The sequence below is a fragment of the Mycetomoellerius zeteki genome, unplaced genomic scaffold (assembly GCF_001594055.1).
Source record: "Mycetomoellerius zeteki isolate Tzet28-1 unplaced genomic scaffold, Tzet1.0 scaffold311, whole genome shotgun sequence".
NCBI classification, from domain to species: Eukaryota; Metazoa; Arthropoda; class Insecta; order Hymenoptera; family Formicidae; genus Mycetomoellerius; species Mycetomoellerius zeteki.
The window spans coordinates 343,057-370,353 of NW_017257296.1; the positions used below are offsets into that span (position 1 = coordinate 343,057).

Sequence of the window (27,297 nt, forward strand, 5' to 3'; positions counted from 1 at the left end):
ATTCTACTTGATTGTATAGTATGATTAGTGACAAAGGTAAATGTTAATTAAGAAGAGCCCGCTTACCTCAAATTTTGATAAAAATATACTGAATCGATGCATTTTCGCGGAAAAATAAAGATTTGACAAGAAAAAGATGTCGCTCTGCTTCGCAAACAGAGATATTAATTCTTAAAGTGGACGACTATTCGGATTGGAAAATCAGTTATAACAGTGGTTCACTATGCCTTAAAAACATAAATTCTCTGCTAAAGTAGTGAATTTGTATTTTAAAAGCAATAAATTTGTGTTTTTAACGCAGTGAACCACAGATTTTCTAACCCGAATAGTTGTTTACTTTAAGGATTAATATCTCGGTTCGCAGGACAGAGTGACACTTTTTTTTGTCAAATCTTTATTTTTACGCGAAAACGCATCGATTCAGTGTATTTTTATCAAAATTTGGGCTCTTCTTAACATATACCTTTGTCACTAATCGTACTGTAACCTATCAATCAAGTGGAACCAAGATGGCGGATGAGAATACCTACATATCTAGTGCCTCACTTATACTTCTACCATGGTTATTATGATCCTGCCTCACCGGCCAGGCGCTAGCTAGCCTCCGGTTAGTTTTCCCATCTTGGCACCCCAGCATAATTCTGTCTAGTGCCTAGATAAAATGCTAGATAGCGCCCAACTAGATTTCCGATACTGGCGTGCCACGACCTTCCTCACAAGGCCCAATGTAGAACATTGGAACATCCAGATACATTTCCACTCAGGATGATAAGAATTAATATTAATTTTTTATTATTTAAATTAATGGAAAGAGATTAAAGAATGACGAATTAAATAAATAGTAATTTTGTTGAAGCAATTCTGCAAATTAATCATCGATTAAATTGATCGGAATTTAATATTATACACTGTGTTGAATCTCTAAATTTTTTAGACTCTTCTTCTATGTAGTTTTTATATTAATGTCCATTTCTACCAACATAATTAATTTTAAGGCCGTTTAATTTATTCTGTCTTTTTCTAATTTTTAGAAAATTCTTGTAAAACGATAATTGGTAGAACTGCGTTTAATGTCAGTTTTTACCAATGTATTTTAACTTTAGTCTCAGTTCAACTTATTCTTCATTTTTTTCTCATTCTTAGAACACAAGAAAAAGATGAAGATTTAGTTGAACCGAGGTGAAAGTTGAATATTGATAAAAACCAGGGTTGGTAAAAAAACATATTTTAAACATGTTTTAAATAGTTTAAAACATGCTTAATTGTTTTCAATATGTTATAAACAGGTTTTTTTTATAATACTGTTTAAAGCATATTTGAAGCATTACAAACATGAGAAACATAATATTTCATTCTTAAAGAAAAAAAAACGGTCATTGCCAACTCTGATAAAAACAGGCAAAAAAGGATAAGAAATTATTCGTCGGTTCCTTTTTTACTCTATAAAACGGAAGAACGAGGAGCATCCGGGGCGCTGCGTCAAGCGGGCACGCGGCTGCACGCCAGACGACATTTTCGGAGGCCAGAGCGGCTGGTCCGCCGTCGTTCCTCTGCGCAAAAGCGAGGATTCCGCTTCTTATAGTGTCGCGACGGGAAAGTGTAAAGTCACTGTTGTAAAGCGACGGTCTGCCCTCGGCTTTCCCCGGTGATAATCGTTCGCGCGCGTGCGGACGGCGTCGCTCAGCGGAGGGTGTCCGTAAGCTTCCTCAGGGTGGACCTGTCTCGCCCTCGAATCGGCTCCGCGCGTCATCGTGCGTTTCTCGCCGTCCGCAAAATCGAAGCTCTGCGGGGTCGAGTTTTGCGACGGCCGTGAATCTTATTGACAAACATTCGTCGTGATTGCCGCGCGCGTCGTCGTCGTTGTCGTCGTCATCCGATCCGGAGCCGATCCTCTGTATCGCGTCTCGTTCGAAGACATCGCGGAGAAGCCAGCCGCCTTCCTCCCCTCTCCAGGAAAAGGCAATGTCGCGCGATCGATAACCCAGCGCCCGATCTCGAGGACCCAGTCGACGCGACGGGCACATCGTTGCTCCGCACGGAATTGAATTGACTCTACCCTTGTGTGTTCTCCCTTTATCCATTTCTCCGTTTCTCCCTCAATCGCGCCGAGAGAGAGAGAGAGAGAGAGAGAAAGAAAGAGCTCTAATGGTATCTACTATGCCGACGGTATCCGTGCAGTGAGACCGTCCGTCGTGTCGCTCTGACGAATCGCGCCGGGCGGCGATGACGAATTCGCTCGACGAGCCTCGCGATACGCGTGGCCGAAGGAAATAGGCGACGCGCGTGTGTGTACGCGCTTGCGTTGTGTGTGTGTGTGTGCGTGACGCGCGCGCGCGTCCCACCGTGTCCGTGTATGTGTGTACGTGAGTGTGAAGAGGGAGCGTCGCAGAGACGCGCCTGGTGTGCGTAAGCGTTTTCTCCGCGAGACGTCCTCTTGCGAATGGACTCTTTCTCTCGCCGTTCCGTTGCGCACGTATGTATGTGCGAACGGACGGACGGACGGAAGAACGCGTGCGTGGTGCGTGCGTGCATTCGCGTTGCCCCTGCGCAGCGGCGGCGGCCATTTTGAATCGATGAGTGCTCGCCGCGGCGGCGATTATCAACATCGCCGCGTCGCAACGCCAAAATTGGACGGTTCTCTGTGTCGCGCCGTGTCGCCGTTCCTCGACGACGCCGCGCCTATCCACGACTCTCCTCGCCGCCTGAGAAGCTTCGACGGGTGTTCGTGTCCGCGCGACGACGCGTCGTCACCGTCGTCGTGGTCGACGTTGTATTTAGAAATGGTACTGTCCAACCGGGCTTTCTACTTTCGAGAGGAAACGCCGACGAGCGCGGCAGCGACACCGAATGGGCCCCGACCGTTCTCGGAAAATCTATACTTTTGAGAAACCGGACCCCCTCGTCGCTCGACGTTGCCAGAAGGAAAAGAGTGAGGTGAACGAGGAGGTGGTGAGCAAGAAGAAGAGGTGGAGGAGCAGGAGGCGAGAAACGACACGCGGTCGAATCCACCCGTTGGCGACGCGTCGATCGTTCAAATTTGACATGTGACCGCCAGAGCGGTGTCGCGTTTACGTAAGTTGTCTCCCGAACGGACGCTTCGCAAAGGAACGCTGATTCCGAGTGGTGTAAGATTTTCCTTTCTCGCGTTCACCTTCGGTTTCAACGACGAGGAAGGAAAAAAAAAGAGAATCGCCGAACGCCGTTCCGCCAACCCGTCGCGATCGATGACGTCGCAACGGACAGCTGTGTCGCCGCGCCAGTTGACAGCCCACTCGACTCGGGGCTAACCTCAAATTCGCGCGAGGTCGGCCGTCGGACGCATTCCTCGACGTCGGGCGCATCCACCGACGGAGCTACGAATCGGAGTGTCTGTCGTCCGGAGTCATCTCTCGGACGGAAAGGGGTACGAGACTCTGCGAGGAATCTCGCAGTTGGATTTTCCAGGAGGATCAATCGCCGCGAGGAACCACGGGGCCATCTTTCTCCGTCGGGTGCGCGCGCGTGTGCGGAATCGAGTGCGAGAATCTCGCGGAAACTCCGCACCGCGTTGCACCGAGAAATCGTGTGCGCGTGTTAAATCCCGGAGTAGCCCTGGAAGTCATCTTCGATTGAAAATTCCTTCCTGGATCTCGATTGTTTCCCCGATTAAGGACCTCTTTCTCTTTCTCTCTCTCTCTCTCTTTCTCTCTTTTTCTCTCTCGTCCTTTTCTAGCCTGAATACTTCTTAAAGGATCATGACTCTTTCCAACTTAACTGAATTTTAAATTGACGACTTGTCCTTATTCCGGTGAACACTTGGATTAGCTAGTCCTTTTCTAGGTCGCGGTTGTCTTTGTATGATCCAAGAAGGTACAAGGAGAAGGAAAGCTGAATAGATTCGATTAAACTATTAGAAAGCTTAGCGCCTTGCGTAAGCATCGGTGAAACCAATCCTTGGATTCGATCTCGACGTCGTTCTCATCTATACCGAGAATATACAGCGTCTTGTTCGACCGTTGGATTTCCGACGCAGCATCTTCAATGCGGTACGGATCGTTGATCGGTACGCGAACAGTCCTTTCGCGTCTTCATGACCCTTGAAGGATAAAGAGAAAAAAAGGAGAGAGATGACGAGGGAGCCATGAGCACGGCGGACACCGCGCTGTCAATCTCGATCAAGATGGCCCCAGGGCCGGAACATCGTCAGGAACCGGTAGCTCCTGACAAAATCGCTGAAAGCGACCGTGCCGCCGACGCCGCCGTCGCTGCCACCGCTGCTGCCGATGTAGTTATCGATATAGAGAACGTCAACGCCGTATCGACGTCCGGTAGCAGCAACAGCAACAATAATAACGACGACGACGACACCGTCGCCGTTGCCACAGTCGCCGTCATCGCCGCAGAGCAAAGTTCGAACATCGAGATTGCTCCGGCTAATTTTGCCGCTGGCGCCGCCGATTCGACCAGTCAAAGCTCATCACCGAACAGCGGCGCCGACAGCAAACAGGTGAGCATCGCAGCGGCGACCGCGTCGAGGAAACGTCGACCCTTCCTCCTTTCTTCGATTCTTAAGAGGCTTTCTTCAATAAGCCATAAGAAATTGATCAATCATAGTCGGTTATTCTTCTCACATTCAGTTATGATTGGTCAATTTCTTATGACTTAAGCTCGCTTCAGACTTAAAGCTTGAGTAATAGCTTATTGTAGAAAGCCTTTAAGGCCGGAGCACAGACCTTTGTATAACGCATAATGCATAAAGCGTAAGAAAATCGACTAATAAAAGTCTTTTATTACATGGAAAGGAAAAAAAATGAAGGACTTTGATTTTCATTTTCTAAGAGGATTTCTGTCATTATAGGTCTTCTACAATAAAACATTATCTAAACTTTAAGTCTTAAGTCGTAAGATATTGACCAATCACAGTTAAATGTGAAAAGAATAATCGACTATGAGTGATAATTTTCTTACAGTTAAAACTTAAAGCTTGGATAATGGCTTATTGTAAAAAACCCATTGGTAAGAAATCAAAAGTCAGATGCTAGAAATTGACCAATCACAATTGAATGTCAGAAGAATACTCGAGTATGGTTGATCAATTTCTAACTTTTGACTTCTGATTCATTATTAATGACTTATTGTAAAAAACCTCTTATGCATTATGCGTTCTGCATTATGCAAGACAACGACAAATGCAACAAGCACACAGGATGAACTTTAAAATTGTAGTATTGAAGGTCTGAAATCTTCACCTTTCACCATTTGCATCAGCATGGCGATATGAAGATGGAAATGTTAAAAATGAAAATTTTTAACATTTCCACCATTTTTTTATTATGAAGATAATAGAAAAAATTTTCATTTTTCATGTTTTCATCCTAGAGAGAGTTACACGATTGCCAACTTAGGAGTCAATCACGTAACTTTTTCCTTAACGTGGAACTGTAAAAAATGAAAAAGTTTATGAATGCATGTATATACATACGAAAAATTTTCACTTTTTACGTTTCCGCTTTAGAGACAAAAGTTACATGATTAGGCTGATCTCACTAGAAAGACATTTTCGTTGTTTCGTAATAAAATTCGTCATGAGAAAACAATACATTGATATTCGATCATTCGCTGCTCCAATTTCTCCTTTTATCGTTTTTAAATATGGAAGAATTGAATGCGATCTATATATATGAGTTCTGATGAATCCATTAGGCGTTTGATTTGTTAAGTTCAGATGGTAATATTGGATTACGATTTTCTCTCTGAAAAACGATCCATTTCCTTTTGTATCATTGATGATGTCAGTAATTATTTATATCTGTTTAATAAATTGGATTCTGTTAGCACATTCTTTTCATTCTTCTAAAATAGAATACCGGGAAAAAGAGTACTGATATTGTAATGCGATAGGAAGGAATTTATTTTAAAATAATGCTCAAAGATCTCATATGCTATATTTATCTCCCCTTATTTTAACGTGCGTCCTTTCCGAAATCCACAAATTACGACGGAAGATTAAAGGCCATCTATTTTTTCTGGTTTTGTTAAAGTTAATGCACAATTGAATTGTTAAAGCACAGACAATAGGAACAGAAAATAACAGATATAGGTATACTTCAACCTATCAAAAATCATATATACTGATGTAATAAAATCATGTTTGTGCTTTTTATTATGCATTAGGCTTAAAGCTCGTCACACGTAAAATGACATAATTTGCATAAACATAAGATAAAGACCGAAAAGATCTTTACATAACGCATGACGCGTAAGGCATAAGGAAATCAACCAAACAATTTTTTATTTCATGTAAAGAAAAAAAATAAAAAACTTCGATTGGTTCTTTTTTATGCATTATGCGATATGAGTTATGCAAAACTCTGCGTTCCTGTCTTAAAGCCGCTGAACTAATGAACATCTCATGTGAATCAATACGATGTCTTTATTCTGGATGCTCATTGGTCGAACGACCTTATGCTATGCTCATGCTCTCTAAATTTCTTGAAGTGAAATCTCACTCCAAAAGAGTGAAAATACTGCCACTATCGAAAAAGAATGAAAATATTTGCATTCTTAAATAAGAATGACAGATTTTCACTCTTTTGGAGTGAGATTGACTCCAAGAGAACTCTCTGCACTCCTTTTTTGGAGTGAATCTCACTACAAAAGTGTGAAATCGCCAAAAAAGTGTGAAAGTCTGCTGTTCTTATTCAAGAGTGCAAATATTTTCACTCTTTTTCAATGGCAGTATTTTAACTCTTTTGGAGTAAGAATTGAGATTTTATTCCAGGAAATTTAGAGAACAGCTTATGTTATTTTGTGTATTAAAAGTTTTCTACAAGCGGGGTAATTTGAAAATGTTGAAATTGTATAAAAAAATTGAGATCACCATAGTGTATTCAATTAAATATATAAAATGTACACTATTGGTGCAATAAAATATATTTTGTATGTCAAAATTTCTGTTAATCTATCTAAATTACCCCGTTTTACCCGAAGCCATCAGTGATAAATTAGAAGCTAGAAATTGTCAAGTCATAGTCGTGTTCTTCTCACATTCGACTATGATTGGTCAATTTCTAGACTTCTGACTTCTGACTTATTACTGATGGCTTATTGTAGAAAAAGCTTCTAATAGATTTAACAGAACAAAAAAAATAGATGACTTCTAAATAACAGGTTTCAATCTATTAGAAACGATGTAGCTAGACATATCGGAATACACGATTTCTGATAGATTTCAATCTGTTATTTTCTATTCTTGTTGCTTTTCAATTGAGCATTTTAACTTTAGAGAAACTCAATAAAAACACACCTCGCATGGATCTTTATTGCGATTTAAGGACACGTACCTGAAAGTTAGTTACGCTCCTGAAATGGCCGTGCCGGCCCTCAATAGAGCGAGGACACATCCGCGCAAATACGTTCTCAATACCCCTTTTCGGTGTTTGATTAGCTCGCGCAATTTCTTTCAGGCAATTAGGCAACTCAATCGCAAGCTCAACCGCCGCTTCGATTTTTGATTTACGTGTATTGCGTAATAAGAATTGGGGATCGGAGCGAATTTATCCGAAATCGATAAAATGACCGAGCGATGGATTGTGGCCGAATTATACCAGGATAGCGACGAAGAAATTATCGTTTAGTAAATAATACGTCAATATGCAATTAGCATATGTCGAGTATATAAATATTTATTTCCGTTAATAGATGTTAGCTCTCCGCGTTTTATTTACGACTAATAACTGTCGGAAAGAAGCTTTGTCATGTTCTCCGTGAGAACACTCATCTTTTTGATGACTAATTATAATCTTATTATGTACTTCGTTTCTATTACCATCTCTCATTTTAGTTTTTTTATCGTTTGCTGTTCGTTTTTTTGCTTATCATTTTATTATAAAACAGATAAGGGTCAAGTCGCTCGATCATTACGCGATGCAACAATTAAATCATTTTTCATCTTCCTAAAATTAAGTAATTATGATTTTATAGCTTCATGGTTTTTCGTAGAAGATCCTGATTTTGGATTAATGGATGAAGCTTTAATTGAATAACGCTGTAAAATTGCTTTAACCTTTACAGGATGAAAAATCCCTTTAGTGCCACTATAGTGGCGCTAAAACAGTGTCATATTTTGAAGCAAGGAATATAATAAATTATAATAAATCTTACCCAAGGAAAAGCTGTAAAATTTAGAAAATAGATTCTCGCACTTTAAAGATTAATTGATCAATTCGGGATTATTTTGTGCACTGGTTTTTGCGTTATACTGACGTTCTCTATTTTTTTTTCTCAATTTGATCATCCCTGACATTTTTAAATTTTAATCCGTAACAAGGGACATATGGATTCTTGTAACCTACTAAAGTTTTTTGTATGTTGTATGTTAATTTTAGAAGATTAAAATTTTCAACTATATGAGGTCTATTTTTGTTCTTACATTAAACTCTTGCACTTTCTTTCTCGTCTTCTCATCAAATATATAATCTACCTAAATATCAAATATATACCTATTTAACTTGAAGTTCCAAAAGTTCAGCTATAGAAAACAGACATAAAAATTGTAATACTTTAATTACTTAGCACAAATGTAGTATTATAATTAGCTTACACGAATAGAATAAACTGTATGAACAAAAAGATTGTGAAATATGAAATTATTTAAAATCATTGTACTATGTAAAAATTACGAAAATGTCCCAATATCATCATACGTTCCAATTACGGATTAAATCGAGCTGCACTTGTTGCCTTTGATTGAAAATCTGCTCTCGCCGGTCGACTTGCCTCTTTAATTAGCTTCATGTAAATGCTCCCGTAATACAATGCTCATTATTATCAACCAATAGTGGGCGTTATCGCGGGACGCTCGTAAACCAATTACCATTATCTCGTAGAAGGTGAACGCGTGCAACTCGTCACATCATTGGGCTCTGAGCCTTCGGTCATTCAGATTTGCGATATCGACTTTGAACTTTTTTAGTTGTTCCGTATAAACGTGCCTTGTCGGGCAGCTCACGCGGACGCGAAAAAGCGCGATTGACGGACGTCAAGTGCAGAAAAAAACGGCATGGTCTAATACAATATCGGTCGCGAACGTGTACGTTCTTGAGACGTAACGATTAGAACTGGAACTCTATATACGGCGCGACCTCCGGGGCCGCGCAGCGACGTTCCAATCTGCGTTGCGATTGGAGATGCCGTAATTTCTACAAGTTTTCCGAATGGTTTCTTCGATTCCCACGGAGTATTAAAAAAACCGATCTTTGTATCCGTGACATTTGACGTAAGGCACGGAAAAAAATGATACCCTAATAGCTAACAGCAGTTTAATAAAAAATAATGCCGTAATTTGTATCAGTTTTCTTCGATTCCTATAGAGTATTTAAAAAAACCGATGTTTGTATCCGTGACGTAAAACATATAGGAAAAAAATAATATATTAATGGTAGTCTAATTAAAAATAATCTTGTTAATTTAATTCTGATCATGATGACATCAAAATTTGTAACACAGTTATTGACGTTGGATCTGTGAACCCATTTAATTTATGTTGACTGAAAGGTACTAATTTCGAGAAATCAAAATCGTATAACTCGTGTAAAAAAAATGTATGTGTGTAAATATTAAATTCATTTTAATAAGAATAATCCAAATTTTCGGATGTAACATAAGGAGTATAATTGTCTAACAGACTATCGTCAGCTCCAGAGGATTAATAGCAGTATTATTAAACAATAGCATTTTGTTAAAACAAGAGCATGCCGTCATATTCGTTTTATTAATACTATTATTGAATTAATACGATTATTTCTACCTAATGTTATTAATACATCACTTTTTTCCGTGCACATTTTCCCGTTTACATCGAAGGAAAGAAACGTACTTCGAATTTGTCGAGGTATTCTATTCGATTTCAACTCTTAATCTCTGGATTAATGCTCGTTTTCACCAAGACGTAGATTAAATTCAATCTCGATTTAATTTACTCTTCAGCTTTTTCTAATTTTTATTCCATCAATGTAAGATTAATTTTAATCTCTCGGTTTAACTTACTGTTTATCTTTTTATAATTCTAAGAATTAGAAAAAGATAAACATGTTTATCTTTTTCTAATTCTTAGAATTATAAAAAGATAAAGAGTAGATTGAACCGATTAACGTTAATTCTACATTTGTGGAACCGGACTTTAAAACTAGAAAAGAAAGAGTTAATTGAACCAAGTTTCAAATTAAACTATTATTAGTGGAAACAAGCATAAGATAATTTGGCCCGAATTATTTTTCCTTATAACCATTTTTAGCAACAGAAATGTAAAAGACCAAACGTACTTAGACGCTTTAAAACAAAAAGCGACGTGACTCATCTGTACGAATACTGTACGGTAAAGATTTGTTTAAAAAAAAAAAAGAAACATAGAAGCAGTGGAGCAAGCTACATCATGCCGGAAGAAGTGACACGACAAAAACTTTGCTTTTCATTATTTTGGATTCCACGCCGAACGGCATTGGCGAAGTCTAATCCAGCATGATTCATCGACGATAAACTCTAGAATGGCCGCGGAAGGCTACATATGCAAACGGTATTGCACCGGTTATGCTATTATATTTTTCAAATGACATTCTGCAAATAGACTATGAAGTACAAATCGACATACGTTCGCCACACGTACGGAGCACATTTCTGACGTTGTTAATTTCCGTTTTCACCAATGTAGATTAATTTTAACCTTGGTTCGATTTATTATTCACCTTTTTCTAATTTTAAAGAAAAAAAAAAGTTCTTTCTAGTTCTAAAGAAAGAAGAAAGTTGTTTCTCCAAGACTGATATTCATAGTAGGCTCTTATTTCAAGATCGTCTTAAGTAACGTCTTAAGATGCTAATACGGTGCTCTGTGGTCGATATTCATAATCGATTCTCATATTTGAAACTGTCTTAAGTATAATACAATCTTAAGCCAATCAGAAGTTGTATTAGCATCATAAGAAGTTACTTAAGACGGTTTTAAAATATAAAAATCAACTATTCGGGTGATATTCATAGTTCGTTCTTATTTTAAGATCATTTTAAGGAATGTCTTAAGATACTAATACAGTTCTCTGATTGATTCATGACATCTGAAGACTGTACTTAAGACGGTCTTAAATATAAATTCCGACTATGAATACCGGCCTAAAGAAAAAGAGGAACAGTAAATTAAACCGATATTAAGAGTTCGCGTTGCTTGAAATCCCAAAAAATTTTTGCATTTAAAAGAAGATAAATACGTATTTGAGCGTTGAAGAAAGAGAAAGCGAAGATGTTGAGTGCAAGAAGTGCAAGCAACGCGAACAGACCTAATTAATTTAATATTTAAAAAATTAGAAAAAGATGAATAGTAAATTGAACCAAGATTAAAGTTAATCTACATTGATAGAAACAGGCATGGTGTTTTTTGTAACAGAACTAGTGTATAATACTTTTCCTACTTAAAGTGAAATAGGTAGGAGGGTAACTTTGTATTTAGCGCGTATTTACGCCGTAAAAGTAAAAAAAATAAAAGGAGTGGGTGGGAGTAATATACATGTAACCTTTCTGTTATATACCTTTATGTTATATTAATATTGTGTTATGATATCCGTTTCCTACTGTTAATATTAATAAGATTACTGTCAGTTGAATCGATTTGTCAATGTAGTGATCAGCGCAATCATACAACATAAAACGATGAGATTGCAAAAGGCTCTTAATGATTATTTGGTGATACACAAGTGTAGAGATAGTAAAGAATGGAGTATAGCAAAATACAAGTGATTAGCTCTTATATTCTTTGTTCAGCTTGATGTCTTGTATATCCCACCTATTAGGGAGATACACGGCATTTTTAGCGGATAGGATTTATGCCCAAAGCATACAAAGTGCAGATTAGATTCAGTGCACTGCAATAAATGCAATAAATGCATTACATGAAATATGTACCTCATGTCATAACACTTGTAATATATGTACGTAAAAAACTGTAATTATTATTTGTTACTTCATTTACATATTTATCATTTTTTTCCTGAATAAAACTTCATAAACACATTTTATAAGTTATTATGTTATTTTACGTCTTATTTGTAAGCATTATTTGTAAATTTATGTCTTATTTATAAGCATTATTTATAAATTTTTTACTAGCCGTATATCACATTCCCCCCATAAATAAATTTTTTAGTAACCGTATATCCCACTTCTATGACATACAGCAAAAGTGCAAAGGTTTCGAAAAGATTCTTTTTTTTTATACGAAAAATAAGTTTCAAATTTCTAATATTTTTTTTATAGTAGTAAACAGTACAAAGTTTTTACTGATGTAGTTCATTTATCTTAAACGTAGTAAATAATATAGGGTAACTCCGGCAAATACGCCGCGCTGGGATTTACGCCGCAGAAGTCAGAAAAAATAGAAGGAGTGGGGGTAATTTTCCCGTAACTACTCTGTTACGTGCCTTTATGTTATATTAGTATTGTGTTATGATTTCAGCTTCTTACTGTTAATATTAATGAATTTATTGTGAGTTGAATCGATTTGTCACTGTAATAAGTAACGCCATCATAAGTTATAATCTACATAAAATGATTAATGTAGGACGTGTAAAAGACTCAGTGGTTATTTCGTGATACATACGTGTAGTGGAATAGTAAAGCATGTTTGTATTATTAAGCATGTTTGCATTATTTGTAAATTTTTCATGACCGTACATACCCCCTTTCCCTCTATGAGTAGCCATATATCCCACCCCTATGAGATATGCGGCAAAAATACAAGGTTTCAAAAAGTTTATTTTTTTAATATGAAAAATAAATATTTCGGATTTCTAATATTTTTTTCATAGTAGTAGACAGTACAAAGTTTTTACTGATATAGTTCGTTTACTATAAACATAGTAAATAATACTTAATAAATTAAGTTTTTGATAGGTGCGGCGTATATACCGGAGTTACCCTACTTAATAAATTAAGTTTTTGTTGAGTGCGGCGTATATAATGGAGTTACCCTATATGTTTGAAATTTGTAAATTCGAAAACGAGAAGAAAAGTTCAGTGTAGGAATAAAAAGAGCAAATCTATGGATGAAGGACGTTCGAGTCTGATCCTTTCAGCTGAACTTCTTAGGATCGATTCTATATCTTGAAACAAGGTGAAAATTACAAAAGTGAGCATTACTAGGTGTTGACCAATGAAATTATAAATATTGTAGTAAATCCGATCACTACATTGATACATTGACCTCGATGCTGTTCATCTTTTCTCTTTTTCATATTTTCATCTAAAAAGAGCAGCTCACGAGTCTCGCCCTCTGGACATTTTGGAGAGAGAACAACGCTGAGCGTTGAACCGCGATTCGCGTAACAAACGTAACGTATCCGAACGATTGGAGATTGCCGGAAGAAAGGGATATTCTAATAATCTGTCTCACACGTCGTCGCGGAGTTCAACAAAGGCGAGAGAACTCGCGCCGTGCGCGTCCCACATATATTTAGGATCGCGAATGCAAACCGTCCGATTCTCAATCCCGGATAACCACCGCGTGCACGTATGTATTGTATGTATACGCACGATCCTCCAAACAGAGGACTACCCGAGTACGCAAGCGTGATTCTCACGAGCAAGAACGTGCCGTGACAAATCACATTTCGTTGCCGCACGAAAACGATTCTTACACGGGGAACGTGACGATCAACGAAAGATTTTGATTTTTTTTTGTTCGCCTTTACTCGTGATATCGCGTCCATCTCTCAAAATTCTATCGTTGTGTATCTGGAAATGAGGTGAAAATTACAAAAGTGAGCAAATTCATTATAATATTTATGATTTTATTGAGTCTGTTTTTATTCCCGCACTATGGATTATAAAACTTTCTTCTTCGCTTTTGCCAAATATTGAACATCTATTTCACTGTTCTAAAAGTGTATACCATTTCAGCTACAGAAAAGAGATCTCTTCTCACTGCGTTTAACAGAATAAGCAGCTTTGCAACTGTTGTAAAATTTTCTAATATGATTGGTTTTGACTTTTGTTCCTTACTGGATCTAAATATGTGAACTAATTGTATTAAAGAATCTTGCGCAACAATTGCAAAGCTGCTTTTTCTGCTGGATGCAGCCATTGGTCAACACCCAGAAAATCTGTTCATTTTTGTAATTTTTACCTCGTTTTGAGATTTTTTCACACTATTATGAAATTATTCGGAATGGATTCCGATCGAAATTATTTAATTCTTTAGATTTCTGTTGTGTTTTCTAGGGAAAACGAAATAATTCCGCCCAGAATCCACTTATTTCATGATAGATGCCCAGGTTTATTTTTGATTCCTGCATTCGAACTTTCTTTCTCGTTTTCATCAAATACCAAAAATGTATCTATTTCACTTTAAAGCCTGCGGCACAAGATGTGTGTTTACCTGCTGGATTACTTGTGTTTTGGTAAATTACTAAAAATTCTACAGGTCTCTGTTCGCGTTACTTAAAATCCTCAAAACTTTTTGCATTTAAAAAGAGATAAATATACGTTGAAGAGAAATTAAAGATGCCGAGTGCAAAAAGTACAAGTAACACAAACAGACCTTACGTTTTGTGCGGTGCAATTCCAATAATTTACTAAAACGCAAGCATATTTCAGTAGGAAAATAAGCATTGTGTGTCACAGTTTAAGTTCTAAAAGTGTATACTAATTCAGCTACGGAAAACAGATTTACAATCGACCTGCTCGTGTTGAAAATCAAGATGAAACGCGTGCGTTTTTTGTTTCTTTGTTTCCACTCCCGTTTTCACCCACAAAATTGTCGGCAGAAGAAAGAGAAAGAAAGAGAGCGAAAAGGAGCGGAACGAGGGCTATTTCGGGGAAGCCGCGTGGCGCCTTCCGGCCTTCGTACGCCCCTGGGCTGGTCGTGCTTTCAGTATAATGGCGGCGGCCATGCTGGGAAGAGCGCGCCGCGCCCGCTCGTCGCAGTAGCTTTCAAAAACCGGGACTCGTCGTATCTACCGACGACGACGACAACAACGACGACGTCGACGTCGTTGTTGTTGTTACTGTACTTCCGCGAAGGGCGACGACGCCGTCCGTGCACTTAGTCCGGCAGCACCGTCCACGGGCCCCGGGATGCGCGACGTTCGTTCGCTTGTGTGTTGAAAAGAAAAGCGGCAGAGTGCGACCGCGAAGTCGACCGAGTCGCGAAAGTGCGATCTCGAAGCGAGCGAGTGAGCCCGGCCGTCCGTGTGTCCTCTAAAAATACAAATTCCGTGTCGGCATTGCACAGTGGATTTTTTTTTTTCTCTATCTACCGTCGTAAGTTACACCATTATCGCTCTGTCTCTCTCCGTCCCTCGGAGTTCACGTCTTAATTAGCTAATCACTGGAGCGTTATCGATCTCACAAATGGCCCACGGATCGGACTTGGCGGTTTCCGCACCGTTCCTACGACTGCGATCACCGATTCGCTACGTAAACCGTCCGTCGATCGTTCGCTGTCCTCGTCGCTCTTACGCTCGCGACACCCCGTATAAGAAATTGGGACTCCGTGACGATTCTCGTCATGTCATTGAACGTTCGCGAGTTCGCCGAACCAACGTTGTATCGTTATCCTGAAATCTCCCCTCACCTCCCTTGTAACGCCGCCGTCCCCGTCTCGCCCCACGTCCCGTGTGCGTTCTCGATTTTTTCACTTGCACGTTATCCGTCTTCTTTTTTTACGAACACTATCGAATTTCTTGCGCATGGAAAAAAAACGCGATTCGCGTCTCGGAGCTTTCGAGAATGCGTCCGCTTTCTTGCACCCGGTATATAATCGCGCTGGATAAAATCTGGATTTTTTTCCGTTAACGTGACGATAACGTGGTGGCGCGGTATCTCGACACATTTTATTTTTTTTTTATATTGCCGCATACGCAGCTGTTGTACGTCGCGTACGAAATCCGTTTCGTCTGCTTGCATGCAAGCTGATTTGGTTATGTCGGCATATTAATGGGGAGAAGGTCTTAAGATGCAAAGTAGACTGAATTACTTGAGATTGAATGTTTACCCAGCGTTTTAGAAACAGTAAACGTGCATATATATGCATGTGTGTGTATGTGTGTGTAAGAAATATATATAGGGTCACTGCAAGACTGGAAATCAGGAAAACGTCGGAAAATTGAAAACTGTTAGGGAAATCAGGGAAAAGTCGAAGTTTTCGAGAAAATTAAAATTCTTGGTTTCAAAAGAAGTTCAGTATGCATACATCATACCTACACAATTTTAGAATGCTACCAATTTAACAATTAAATGTAAGCAGTGTCAGCAACATTAATAGTAATTTACATTGTTATGTTAAATTGCTCTCAACAAAATATTCGATTGTTTCCAAATTAGAATAGAAATACAAAGAAATTTAAAATGTTATTAAAAGTATTGCACAAAGTCATGAAATTTTGTTTCGAAATTAGAAAAAAGTTGTAGAATTTTAGGATGTGGAATTTGTGGCAATTCTGATATATATCTCTTATGCTTCACATGTGATTGTTGTAAGCCTTACACAGATCCAATAAGAGAAACCTTAAATTTTCTCTGTCTGCCAATACATCTATTATTATTCAACTTACATATGAATCGATTCCTATCGTAAACTTTTAACATTGTGACATATATTTGTTACAATATATTTTTTTATTAAAAGTATAGATATTATTATAAGAGAGAATCCTGGGAGACATCAATTTATTTAATCTTTATTCAAAAGATTTTTACTTACAGCTAAGATAAGTTAGGGAAATTGTACGAAAATGTAATCAGTACAGTGCAATCTCTCTGTAATCTTGCATACATAATTTTTTCATTTGTTCTTATTTTTAGGAAGAACCGCCAACCCTGTCTAAGCTAAATGATAAGGAGTTACGAGCTTTACTGGATGAAGCTATAACATACAAGTGTCCAAAAGATCGGGAAGGAAAGTCTACTCTTTTTAAAGTATGTACTTTGAAATTACTTTGTGAAGTTACATATAAATATCTTATATACAGAGTAAGATATATATAGAATGGTGTATTTTATAGGAACTTTTGCAAGAAGCAGAAGCGGATGAGACTGAAGAAGGCCGTAGAGTGATATCTAATTCACGCTGTCTTCCGGGCTCAAATCGTAGAAGACACAAACGGGAGTCTGTGTCCGAGCGTTTGACACATGGCGGATCATTGCAAAATTTAGCACAGCCTTTAGCTTCGGAATTTGACAGTAGTTTTGCTTATCTGGCATCCAATTCGTGTCATACTTACGGAAGCAATAGGAGAAAGAATAAAAAGTACACAGGACCCAGTGTCTCTGCTAGACAGAGAGAAGGTGGATCGTTACCATCGAATGTAAATGCATCGCATAACCTTGCTTCTTTGGCTAATTTAGATTTAATATTTGATAAAAAGGTATTTATTATTGAATATTAATATGAACTTAATGATATTCATAAATATAAATCTTTGTTTTATTAATCGATAATGATGGTACAGTGAATAAGCCTATGTGAGCCAACACAAGTTCTTTGTGCGTAAATGTATATATATTACAATTAAATTAAAATACAGACGTTTCAACCCTGGTATTGTGTCCTCTTCAGTGTAATAAATAAAGATGACAACATTCAATTATAATGAAAAATTGTGTTCTATAATATTCGAGTTGTCAGATCATCGCTAAACTATTGTCAATGTTTGAATTCTTTAACTTTCTGTTGTATTTTGCGGAATAGAACAAGCATAATTTAGAATTAATTCAACTACAAATAATCGTTCGTCTGTATTTTAATTTAATTGTAATATATATACATTTACACACGAAAAACTTGTGTTGGCTCACATAGGCTTATTCACTGTACCATCATTATCGATTAGTTTAACTGTAGAAGCCTTTATTTATTGTTTTAATATTTATTATTTGTTTTATTAGTTTTTTTTATAATAAATTATATCCAATATTTATTTAAAAGATATTTTTCATGATTATGAGATTGTAGCAGTGAGAATTTATGTACATAAACAACATATTTTCTTATCTGTTTGTAAAGAAGAGCTTCTGTGAGGAACGGTCAGCTTATGACTGGACCAATAAGGAAAAATCCAAGTCTTTAGATAAACCGTCATATACCAGTACAAAGAAAGAAGAAAAGGAGAAAGAAAAAAAGGAACTGAAAAGAGACGCTGCTAATAGTTCAGGCGAGGCAGAGTCCGAAACACGAGAGAAACGAGTTAGCAAAGGAAAATACGGAACAAATGAGATGCTGGAGTCAGATAATCCACCTCCTGAATATAAATCGGACTACATGGTCATTGACTTGGGCGATGTTGAGGTAAGGTATCGTTTATGTTAATTGTTCTCTCCTTAATCTGTAACCTCTTAGAGGAAGGATGATGAGCCCTTCTGCATATTCTGTAGTGTGCATCTTTTTATAGTTTTATGCAGATATGTGGGATCTATAGTTTAATGGTCGGTTCTAAACGGTCTATTTTAATAACAAGGAAGATTATTTCCTATTTTTATACAAAAAGTGTTTTGATGAAGATAAAATATACGACATTGAAGAGATACTATTTTTTATCTATTTTAGGTAGGTGCTATTAGTGAAAGAAATGTGGGGTCTACTGCGAGTGGGATTCAGAGGCCTCGCTCGTTAGACACTGAAAATGACGAAGGGACTGAATTGAAAATTATTGAACCGCGCAAACCGATCCATTATGTCACACGGGCAACTTTTGATATAACACAAACACCTGTGGACACCACTATAGAGTTTCCTATACGTGATCATAAGCAAGAGAAATCAAAAATGTCTGTTAATGGAACAGAGGTTACTGGGGCATTGTTTCAACCACATAACAGTGTAAAATGTGGTATAGGTGGGGCTTCAAATGGTTCCAGTACTAGCCAAAGCAAAATTGTACCCAGTTTATGCTCCGTGATGCCAGCGTCTTGGCAAACGCAGAATATAACAATGGGTAAGAATAATGCTTCAATTGTACGTACACATACTATGTGTGAAGTCCGGTGTATTAAACTTTTGAAAGATTTTCCCATGAATATGAAAATTTACTTGCGTTTTATCTAAATCTCAAAATTAACAAAATTATTTATTAGTAAAATATATGATTTGTGCACAGAAGGTCCAAGATATACAACGCAACACATCACGATGAAGGATCCATCCGTGTCGGGAGAAAAGAAATCATTAGACGAAAACGGAAACGCTGTACAGACCTATAATGGTGAACGGAAGAAGCCTAGAAGAAAACATACTCAGGAACACAATGTCAAAGTTTATAATGCCGAAAATGTCGAAGGCCATCGTAACGAAGATATTGACAGTCTAATTAATTTCATTGAGAATAAAGAATCCAAGAGCAAAAAGGGAAAGACTGGTAATCCCGTTAGAGTAAAAACTAGTTCTGGCACAAAACCAAGAACTAGAGAGAAGGATACAAAGAGAGAACAATTGCCTTCCAAGTTAAAGAAGTCTAATTCCTTAGAAGAAATCTCGAAGACAAAATTAGAGGATCTCACAACGGAAAAGAGTCCCAGTTCCAGTGGTGCCAGTAGCGTATCCAGTCAACATGGTATGATTTATTTATTTATTTATTTATATATACATATATATATATACACATATATATATATAAAACTTGTAAGCATTATATATTTATATATATATCTCTTTCTCATTATACTGTCTTTATAATGATAGAAGTAAATATAGCACTGCGACGTCCAAAACAAAGAAGCACCGGAGATGCGACAGTCGATAGTCGAGGCGACAGACGATCCTGGGGGACAGAGGAAGGTCAATCGATATATTGCAACGATACAGGGGAGGATTACACGAGTCGTCGTAATTCCAATAAAAAGATTAATCCGGAACCAGAACATGAAACGGAGTTTCTGGTAGTTACGAAAAAGAAAAAGAGCAAAAAACAAAGAAGAAGCTCCAGTGGCAGTAGGGCACAAAACCTGACAACATCGGGATCATATCTCCAAAATTCCAGAGGGTTCTCTAATGACTACAGGACACCCCTTTCTCCTGAACTTCGAAGAAAATCGGCTAGCAGTATGCCTCCGAGGTAATCAAATGATTGCTTATATGTAATAAATGAATTGACTAAACCTATCCAAAACTTAGCTCGCGAGTGAAATGCTTCGTCCTTTCCATCATCTTGTTGAGTGAGACAGATAGAAAATAAAAAAGGATAAACATACACAACTAGAGTTCTATTCAGTGATTGGTTTCTTTATCCTTTTTTGTTTTTTGTTTATCTCGCTCAACGAGATAATAGAGAGATGGTAGCGTTTAGCTATTGTGGACAGACCTAGGTTAAACACTTAATTCGAAGATTTTAATGTTTATATACATTGTAATTTCTTGCAGCGACAAGTCGGCGGATAGTAGCGATTTGGATTCAGTCCATTCGTTGCCGGTTACATCGAATACCTCGAAGCATAATTTATCTAAAGTCGCAACATCGTCGGGCGGCACTCCGCAAGCGAGTTACGCGGATATAGCGCGCATGGCTACTATCAACATGTCACATAATCTGACCATGTCCGCTATGCTTAATACGTCGTCGTGGCCCAGTGTTCCGCCTAAAACTTTTTCGGAACCGGATAAAGTGCCTCAAGATTATTATCCGAGTTTAGACGAATTGCAGCATCCAGAGAGGAAAGCGAGACAGCAACAGACCCAACCGAACCATGCAGCAGCAAGTTTGAGTCTGGCTTTCGAAAAGCCACTTTCGCCGACTCTGACGAAAATGAAAAATTCGTCGGATAGAAAGAAAGCCGAAGCTCAGGAAGAGGCCATCAATAAGAACATCCAAGTCTTTAAATATGTGCAAGATATCGAGAAAATGCATGAAAGCCTAACGCAAGCAACAGACCACAAGGAACAGAAGAACGTGACTTCTAGTAATTATAGCTCGAATTCAAACGAGACTATCGCGACAAACGCCGTAACACCAAGATATAATAATAATGGTACAACGATGAATTATAATCCAGTCGATACTGATAACAATCCTAATTGCACCGTCAACAATAAAGATTCTGTTACGCTTCCAAGAGCCAATAATCCTCGCTCTCGTAGGAATTACGTACACAGTAATCAAAATGTACAAACTCAGGGATCGCACGAAGAACAACACATTAAAAAGCCCGCGTCTTCTTACCATGAAGAGGCAGTTAAGAAATCGCACAATATCGACACCCCGCAGTCCGAAAACAGGGTTAATCCAACAATCGTACCGCATGACTGCGCGGATGCGCAAAAGTTGAAGACTACGAAACCCATGCAGGACTCACAGAGCGGCGAGCCCGAATCTAGCAGCAACAAGATGACTGGCGGTGATTCGAGGACAGCGAGGGTCACGAAAGAGTATCAGAATACCGCGATGAAACACGATGCGACAAAAGTGGGAGTCTGTCAATCGCAAAACTCGAAGCAAGACAATCAACATCGCGACGAGGCGGAGAACAAGAAGACAAAGTCACACAACATGCAGCCCGATAAAGATCAATCGCAAAGACCATCCGTGGAGACACAGCAAATTAAGAATTTGACTCCTAGACCCGCAGTGATCCTTTTGGACGAGACATCCTCGGACATCGCGAAGAACAACAATCTGCCGACGGAGCTCACGTTTGGTTTCGAAATAAACGAGCTGTTGCTTTCGGAAGATAACGGCAACGAGGAAACCCCGACGATCGCGGCGAATCCTGTTTTTTCTCCGGCCGTACCGCCGCTCGTCAACAAACCACCGCCCAATAATTTTGAGAGGAATCCGCCGTTATTCACCGAGAAACCTGTGAGATACGACAAATTCTCAAATTATCACATGCAACAGCCAAACACTCACGTGACACCGGCGAACGCTCATCCCGTGACACCTGTGCATCCAGTTATGGTACAACCGTTGCCGTACATGGGCTATCCTACCAGATTTGCGCCACCCACATATCTGCCACCACCGCCTCCACCGCCACCCGGAATCGTGGAGAAGTTTCATCCGCCTAAGGAAGATTTCTCTATGCTTTACGTAGCGCCCGAGGAAGAGTTGAATGTGCAGATGTACAATCATGATAAGATCGTGTCGTTTGTTGGCTTAGGTAAGACATCATAGCGTTTCTTTGTCATCTTTAACTGAGATACTCAATGCTCTATTCTTGCTTATTCCTTGTACTTATTCTTGTTTCTTTTTTTTTCAATAGCATGGGATGCTGTCATGAAAGAAATGCCAGTGACAACCGGTCGTATACAGTTCTATAGCGGACAGTGAAGTGAGAAAATTTTCGCCGTGTCGAAGGAAATAGACAATGACAGTAACTTTTGTACTGGTAAACCACTTCCATTGCAAATAGTTAGTTCGATGAGTCTCGATCACGTTGATACGCGAGACCATGTACTTGTATGTGTTGCGTGCACGGTTGCTCCTCTCAAGACGTAAAGTTCGTTCAGAGGATTGTCTGTCTTACTTTGAGTCAAACGCGCAAGATTGATGGAGCCGAGTGGTGCAAAGTGTGCCTCAAGAGATAATAATAGCAATGTACATATATAACCAGTTGACAGGAGAATATAGAAGGATAAAGTATATATTCCAGCAATGTACATTGTACTTGCATAAATTTCCAACGATTGTGACAGTGTCGCAGAACTTCAGTATTGACAATTAGAAACTTTTGGTCGAAAAATATCTCTTTCTTGAAAGACGGAGCAAGAGAGAGAAAAAGAGATGTATCCTGTTTCTTTGAGTAAAGGGAACTTCCAGTGTACAAGTCACGCGTGTATATATGTTAGACATCTCTATAAATTTTTGAAAATCGTCTTGGTTTATATGAGTGTACGATTTTAAGAAGTGCTTAAAAGATAATGCTACAAAGACTTGTAACAACCGGGTCTACCATAAAGCGAGTCTTAAATGAGAAATGTCCAACAGCATCAACAGCAGTATCTCCTGGTGCCTTTGGAGCTGCGAATCTTCAGGCGAATCAATGGGGAAGTATCGAAGAAACCTGCACTAATCACATCGAGAAATCTATGAAAAGTACTGTAAAACATCTGTAAGTAGTTTCGAACTCGTAAACTGATGAAATGATTTAAGATGGGACGATCTTATAATCTTAAATCGATCATCATGGAAGATCAGCGATGATCGGTGAGTCGAAATATGATGAAGGTCAAAATGTATACACAGTTAACGTACTTTACTCGATAAATGCAAATTAAGATGTGCTGACTGTAAATCAGAAAAATGTAAATGCGTGGTTGTGTAATATATTGAGATAGTGTGGTTGACTTAGAACTCAGAGTGGCTACTTCTTCCAGTTATGGAGCATTCGATAATTTAAAATAGTAAGGGGAAAAAAGGTCACTAACTGGGTTTCGAAAATGTCAAAGTAAGCTCAAAGTCTGGTCAAATGTCTGTGAAGATAGAATGCTGAATATTCGAAAAACATTAAATTTTTACACAGACTTGCTTATTTAATAAAAAAAAAGTAACTGATAATTATTCATAATGATAATTATAAGATGCTTGTGATCAATAAAAATATGTATGAATGGCGGTGTGCGTAATTCGTGTAGACTGTGTCGGATGATCATAAAAGTGAGATTGCTGTTCGATTGCGGAGAGAGACATTGTCCCGGGAAGATAATCCGTGTGCGCTGTCTTAATGTGTATCGTTTGCTCATTAAATATAACTCGACTTTCATCAAAGCTCTATACGCGAGATACGTTCCCAGTTCCTAAACTTTCGTTTCGTCGAATGTATCTTATCAACGAACGACGATCCGTCGATTTTTGAAACGCGCGGGGGTTTTCTTGCATTTTCTTTATTTTTCGAGGCAAATTAATTTACAGGCGTAAGAAAAAACCGTGACCGCGTTACTATTTCGATGAAGCACTTACGTAAGTGAAAGCGATGTATGCTCTGTAATATAATGTGTATGTATATACGGAAGTATATATACGGATGGAACTTTTAAATTAATTGAAGATAAAAAGAAAAGATATATAAGCTGTATCTTAAATTCATATGCCTGTAAATGCCTAAAAAAAATTGAGCCTAAGAAAAAAATAATACATATAATTACCGCTTTTAACTACTGTAATTATACGGTTTTTTAAATGTAAGTTTATGAGTTCTGTAACCTCAGGAGAATACACTGTAGGTTCACGATATCATACTTCAAATTAAATGGTCCCTTTGCGTTTGAACTAACTTTTAGTTACATCTTTCAACTCGTCGTTCCACGACGCTGCCTCCCATCGTCGGGGCACGAAAACACATTCTAATAATCATAATAATTTAATTATTAACGTTGTTATAGAATCGCGAAACGTGTCGTTCTAAAATCTTCGTACAGCAGTCTCATACTATCTATATGAAGAATAGAATGAGTGGGATGCGAATCGTAGAAACTTATCTTGATAGGTAATAATGAAACACAAGATAAGTTTCATACGGAAGCATGAAAGTGTGTGTAGTATTATAACGCGAGTTAGTTATTAATTAATGAATTAGAATTGGTAAAGTTTGTTATATATCGTTCTTTCTTTGCGAAAATATCAAAATTGTGTAAAAACGAAAAAAAAGATAGCCGTACTCCGTTGATAATTTTCATTTTTGTCCAGTATATAGGAGATAGTTCCAGCTGGAAGTACAGCTTTCGAGATAAGCGAGAAAATCGAGATATTTAATTGTACGCAAATTGTGACACAAGCGTTTATCGCGCATATCGGAGAGTAACTCGGAAAAAAGAGGTACGACTGTAGCCGCAACTAAAATACCTTACAGACTTGACAAAGTATCCCGAAGTGTCTCGCTTTCTTTTTTTTTTTTTCCTTTTTAAAGCAACTTCGCAGGAGACACGCGTTTCCGACATTACGTTGACTGTCTAAACGCCTTTTTAGCTCTATCCCTCCCTTCTTTTTGTCCCAATTGTCACGTTTTTACATTACATTCAATTGCTAATGTCGAACAGTTACATTCCAAAAGTGTAATCGCGAGAACCGCCTTTCCACTTCTTCGACCGAGAGAGAACTTTCTTTTTAATCTTTCTTATTCGTGCTCCTCCCAGATTCTTTCCCTCTCCGTGGTGTATGTTGCTCCAACGGAGAATACACTGGACTGCACGACTTTTTTCTTTTTTTTTTATCTCATTTCCTTTTTATTTTCATTTTACACACGTATATACATACACACACCACGCACCTCTCGACATGCTGCTGCACATGCTGTGAACAATCTCGCGGTACACCGGTTGTTACTTTGACTGAAAATCGCTCGAGCAGCTCGTCGTTGCCTCTCACGCGAATGATACTCTCCCTTTTTCCGAGCTACTTCGACTCCACACGCGAAAAAAAACTATAATTCAAAAACACAAAAAAAAAAGAAACAGAGTCAGGTGCTCCATTCGCCTTAAAATGCAACTGAATGCAGTCTCAGCCTGTGCCATGTTGACCGGTTCAAATGGCTAAGTGATAAAGAGTTCGCGAAGACTAGTGCAAATGTACTTGTGGAACAGAACTAAGCGAAAGAAGGAAAGAAGGAGGAAAAAGAAGATTAGGACCATTTAACAGTGTACATAGCGAGTGTGGGGTGGCAGCTACGCCAACCTATGTCGCACATGTAGAGTATATATAATTACTTAATGTTTCTTTTTTTTTTCTTCATTCGACGTACACACATACATGAAAACGCGCGGACATTCGTTGCGGACCGGACGGGACCGACTTTTGTCTCTTTGATCTGCATCGCGCGATCAAGATTAAGGCGGTTAACGACGAGTAGACGCAACTCGAGAGAAACGACGAGACGACGAGGAAGGAGAGAAGGACGAGCGAACACGAAACAAAGAGAAAAGAAAAAAAAATATAAAAAGGGAAAGAAAAAGCGAAAAACTACGTTACAACTATCAATACCTGTACGTCCCCCTGCCCCTTTACTGTTTTCGTTTATAAGAAGTTTAAGTTTATGAGAAGAAATAAATATGTTTATTTTCTTTCACATCGATCTGCATCATTATTCATTACAGCGAAATCTGTTTCAGCGCATGTTCTTCGCTCCGAAAGACGCCTCGAGTCTAGCCCAGTTTCGCACAGAGATTCCCTTTAACTTTTAGTACACACGATTAGAGTCGTTCGTATCCTGTACATCTTTTCTTTTTCTTCGAAAAATTAGGAGCATCAATTAGTTATAATATATACAATTTTCCAAATACTTTCTAAAGATGTTATATGTATAAGAATTACACTTATGCCTATTTCAATGTAGCTTAACTTTAATCTTTGTTTAACTTAAATTATCTTTTTCTGGTACTGAGAATTAGAAAAATATAAAGAGTAAGTTAACCCGAGATTAAAGTTTATCTGTTTTATATTTATTAAAGTAATGAAAATTAGTTCAGGACACGAATGATCCCGTCTGTGTAGCGAAGGACCGGAAAATCATCGTGTGTACTAAGAGTTAATTTTCTCCTTTTTAATCTTCGCCCTGTTTACCCGGTTCCGGCTATTCAATTGTCGTTAATCGCTCGCTCGCGCGAGAAAAATGCGAGTCAGCAGCCGATTGTTGCGACTATCTCGAGAAATAGCTACGCACAGCTGGCTGCTTCTCCAGGACGGGACGCAGAACGAGAAGCAAAAGTACTCCCGACGGTCTCGAGGGAAATCGATCGGATGTACCTCGACGCTGGTCCTGCGCCGCTGTACAATTTGTTACTCGATAACGAAACGATTCTCCTCTCGTATTGTACATACGACGCTGTATGATATAACATTGTATGATTATTACCAACGCTACGGCAGAATTATCCAATTAAGATTACAGTTAATGCCGCTATTATTAGTGAGATAACAAATGAGAGAGAGAGAGAGAGCGAGTGAGATTGGGAGATGACTGTGCATGTCGAATTACGGATCTTGTGCGTGCGTGTGAAAGGCTGTGCTGTCCAGCTGCAAAAAACCTTAAAGATGCGAATGTGTGTTTGTTGCCAAAGTTCCCCCTTTTCGCGTGCGTGAAGTACGGTGATATCTGATTGTCGGGTCGTATCGCATCGGCGAGAGCTTCGTCCCGGGGTGGCAAATCAAAAAAGCCGTGTGTTCGTCGCCCCTCCGGGGTGGAAGCGGAGCTGGACTTTCCCTCTTTTCTCTTCTTGGGACCTTCGCGTTGCGGGCTGAAGCTACACGAAGAGAGAAGAAAATCGCTCGTAATCCCGTCTTCATCCACCTTATTTTGGCTACGGCGACGATCCTGCAGCTTTCAACTTCTTCCCTTTTGTTTTTCCTACCGGAGATC

At 38.6% G+C, this 27,297-nt stretch overlaps 1 protein-coding gene across 2 annotated transcripts; it reads left to right on the forward strand.

Annotated features, from left to right (window-relative positions):
* Window positions 1–2,394: 2,394 nt before the first annotated feature.
* Window positions 2,395–26,294, forward strand: tyf (twenty-four). 2 transcript variants are annotated; one of them, XM_018451522.1, is made up of 9 exons: window positions 2,395–4,486; window positions 16,825–16,938; window positions 17,025–17,387; window positions 18,026–18,307; window positions 18,566–18,953; window positions 19,116–19,568; window positions 19,697–20,069; window positions 20,375–22,107; window positions 22,210–26,294. In XM_018451522.1, exons 1-9 carry the CDS (start codon window positions 4,121–4,123, stop codon window positions 22,275–22,277), a joined length of 4,140 nt encoding a protein of 1,379 aa, XP_018307024.1. In that variant the 5' UTR covers window positions 2,395–4,120; the 3' UTR covers window positions 22,278–26,294. The 2 variants fall into 2 exon arrangements, with proteins under 2 accessions (XP_018307024.1, XP_018307025.1); XM_018451523.1 differs by having other exon boundaries at window positions 19,119–19,568.
* The last annotated feature ends 1,003 nt before the right edge of the window (window positions 26,295–27,297 follow it).

Bases quoted from the DNA above. Each gene is read 5' to 3' on its own strand.
- tyf (XM_018451522.1), top strand. From the start codon at position 4,121: ATGAGCACGGCGGACACCGCGCTGTCAATCTCGATCAAGATGGCCCCA. The intron at 4,487-16,824 runs GTGAGCATCGCA...TCTTATTTTTAG, and splicing joins GCGGCGCCGACAGCAAACAG to GAAGAACCGCCAACCCTGTC. The intron at 22,108-22,209 runs GTAAGACATCAT...TTTTTTCAATAG, and splicing joins CGTGTCGTTTGTTGGCTTAG to CATGGGATGCTGTCATGAAA.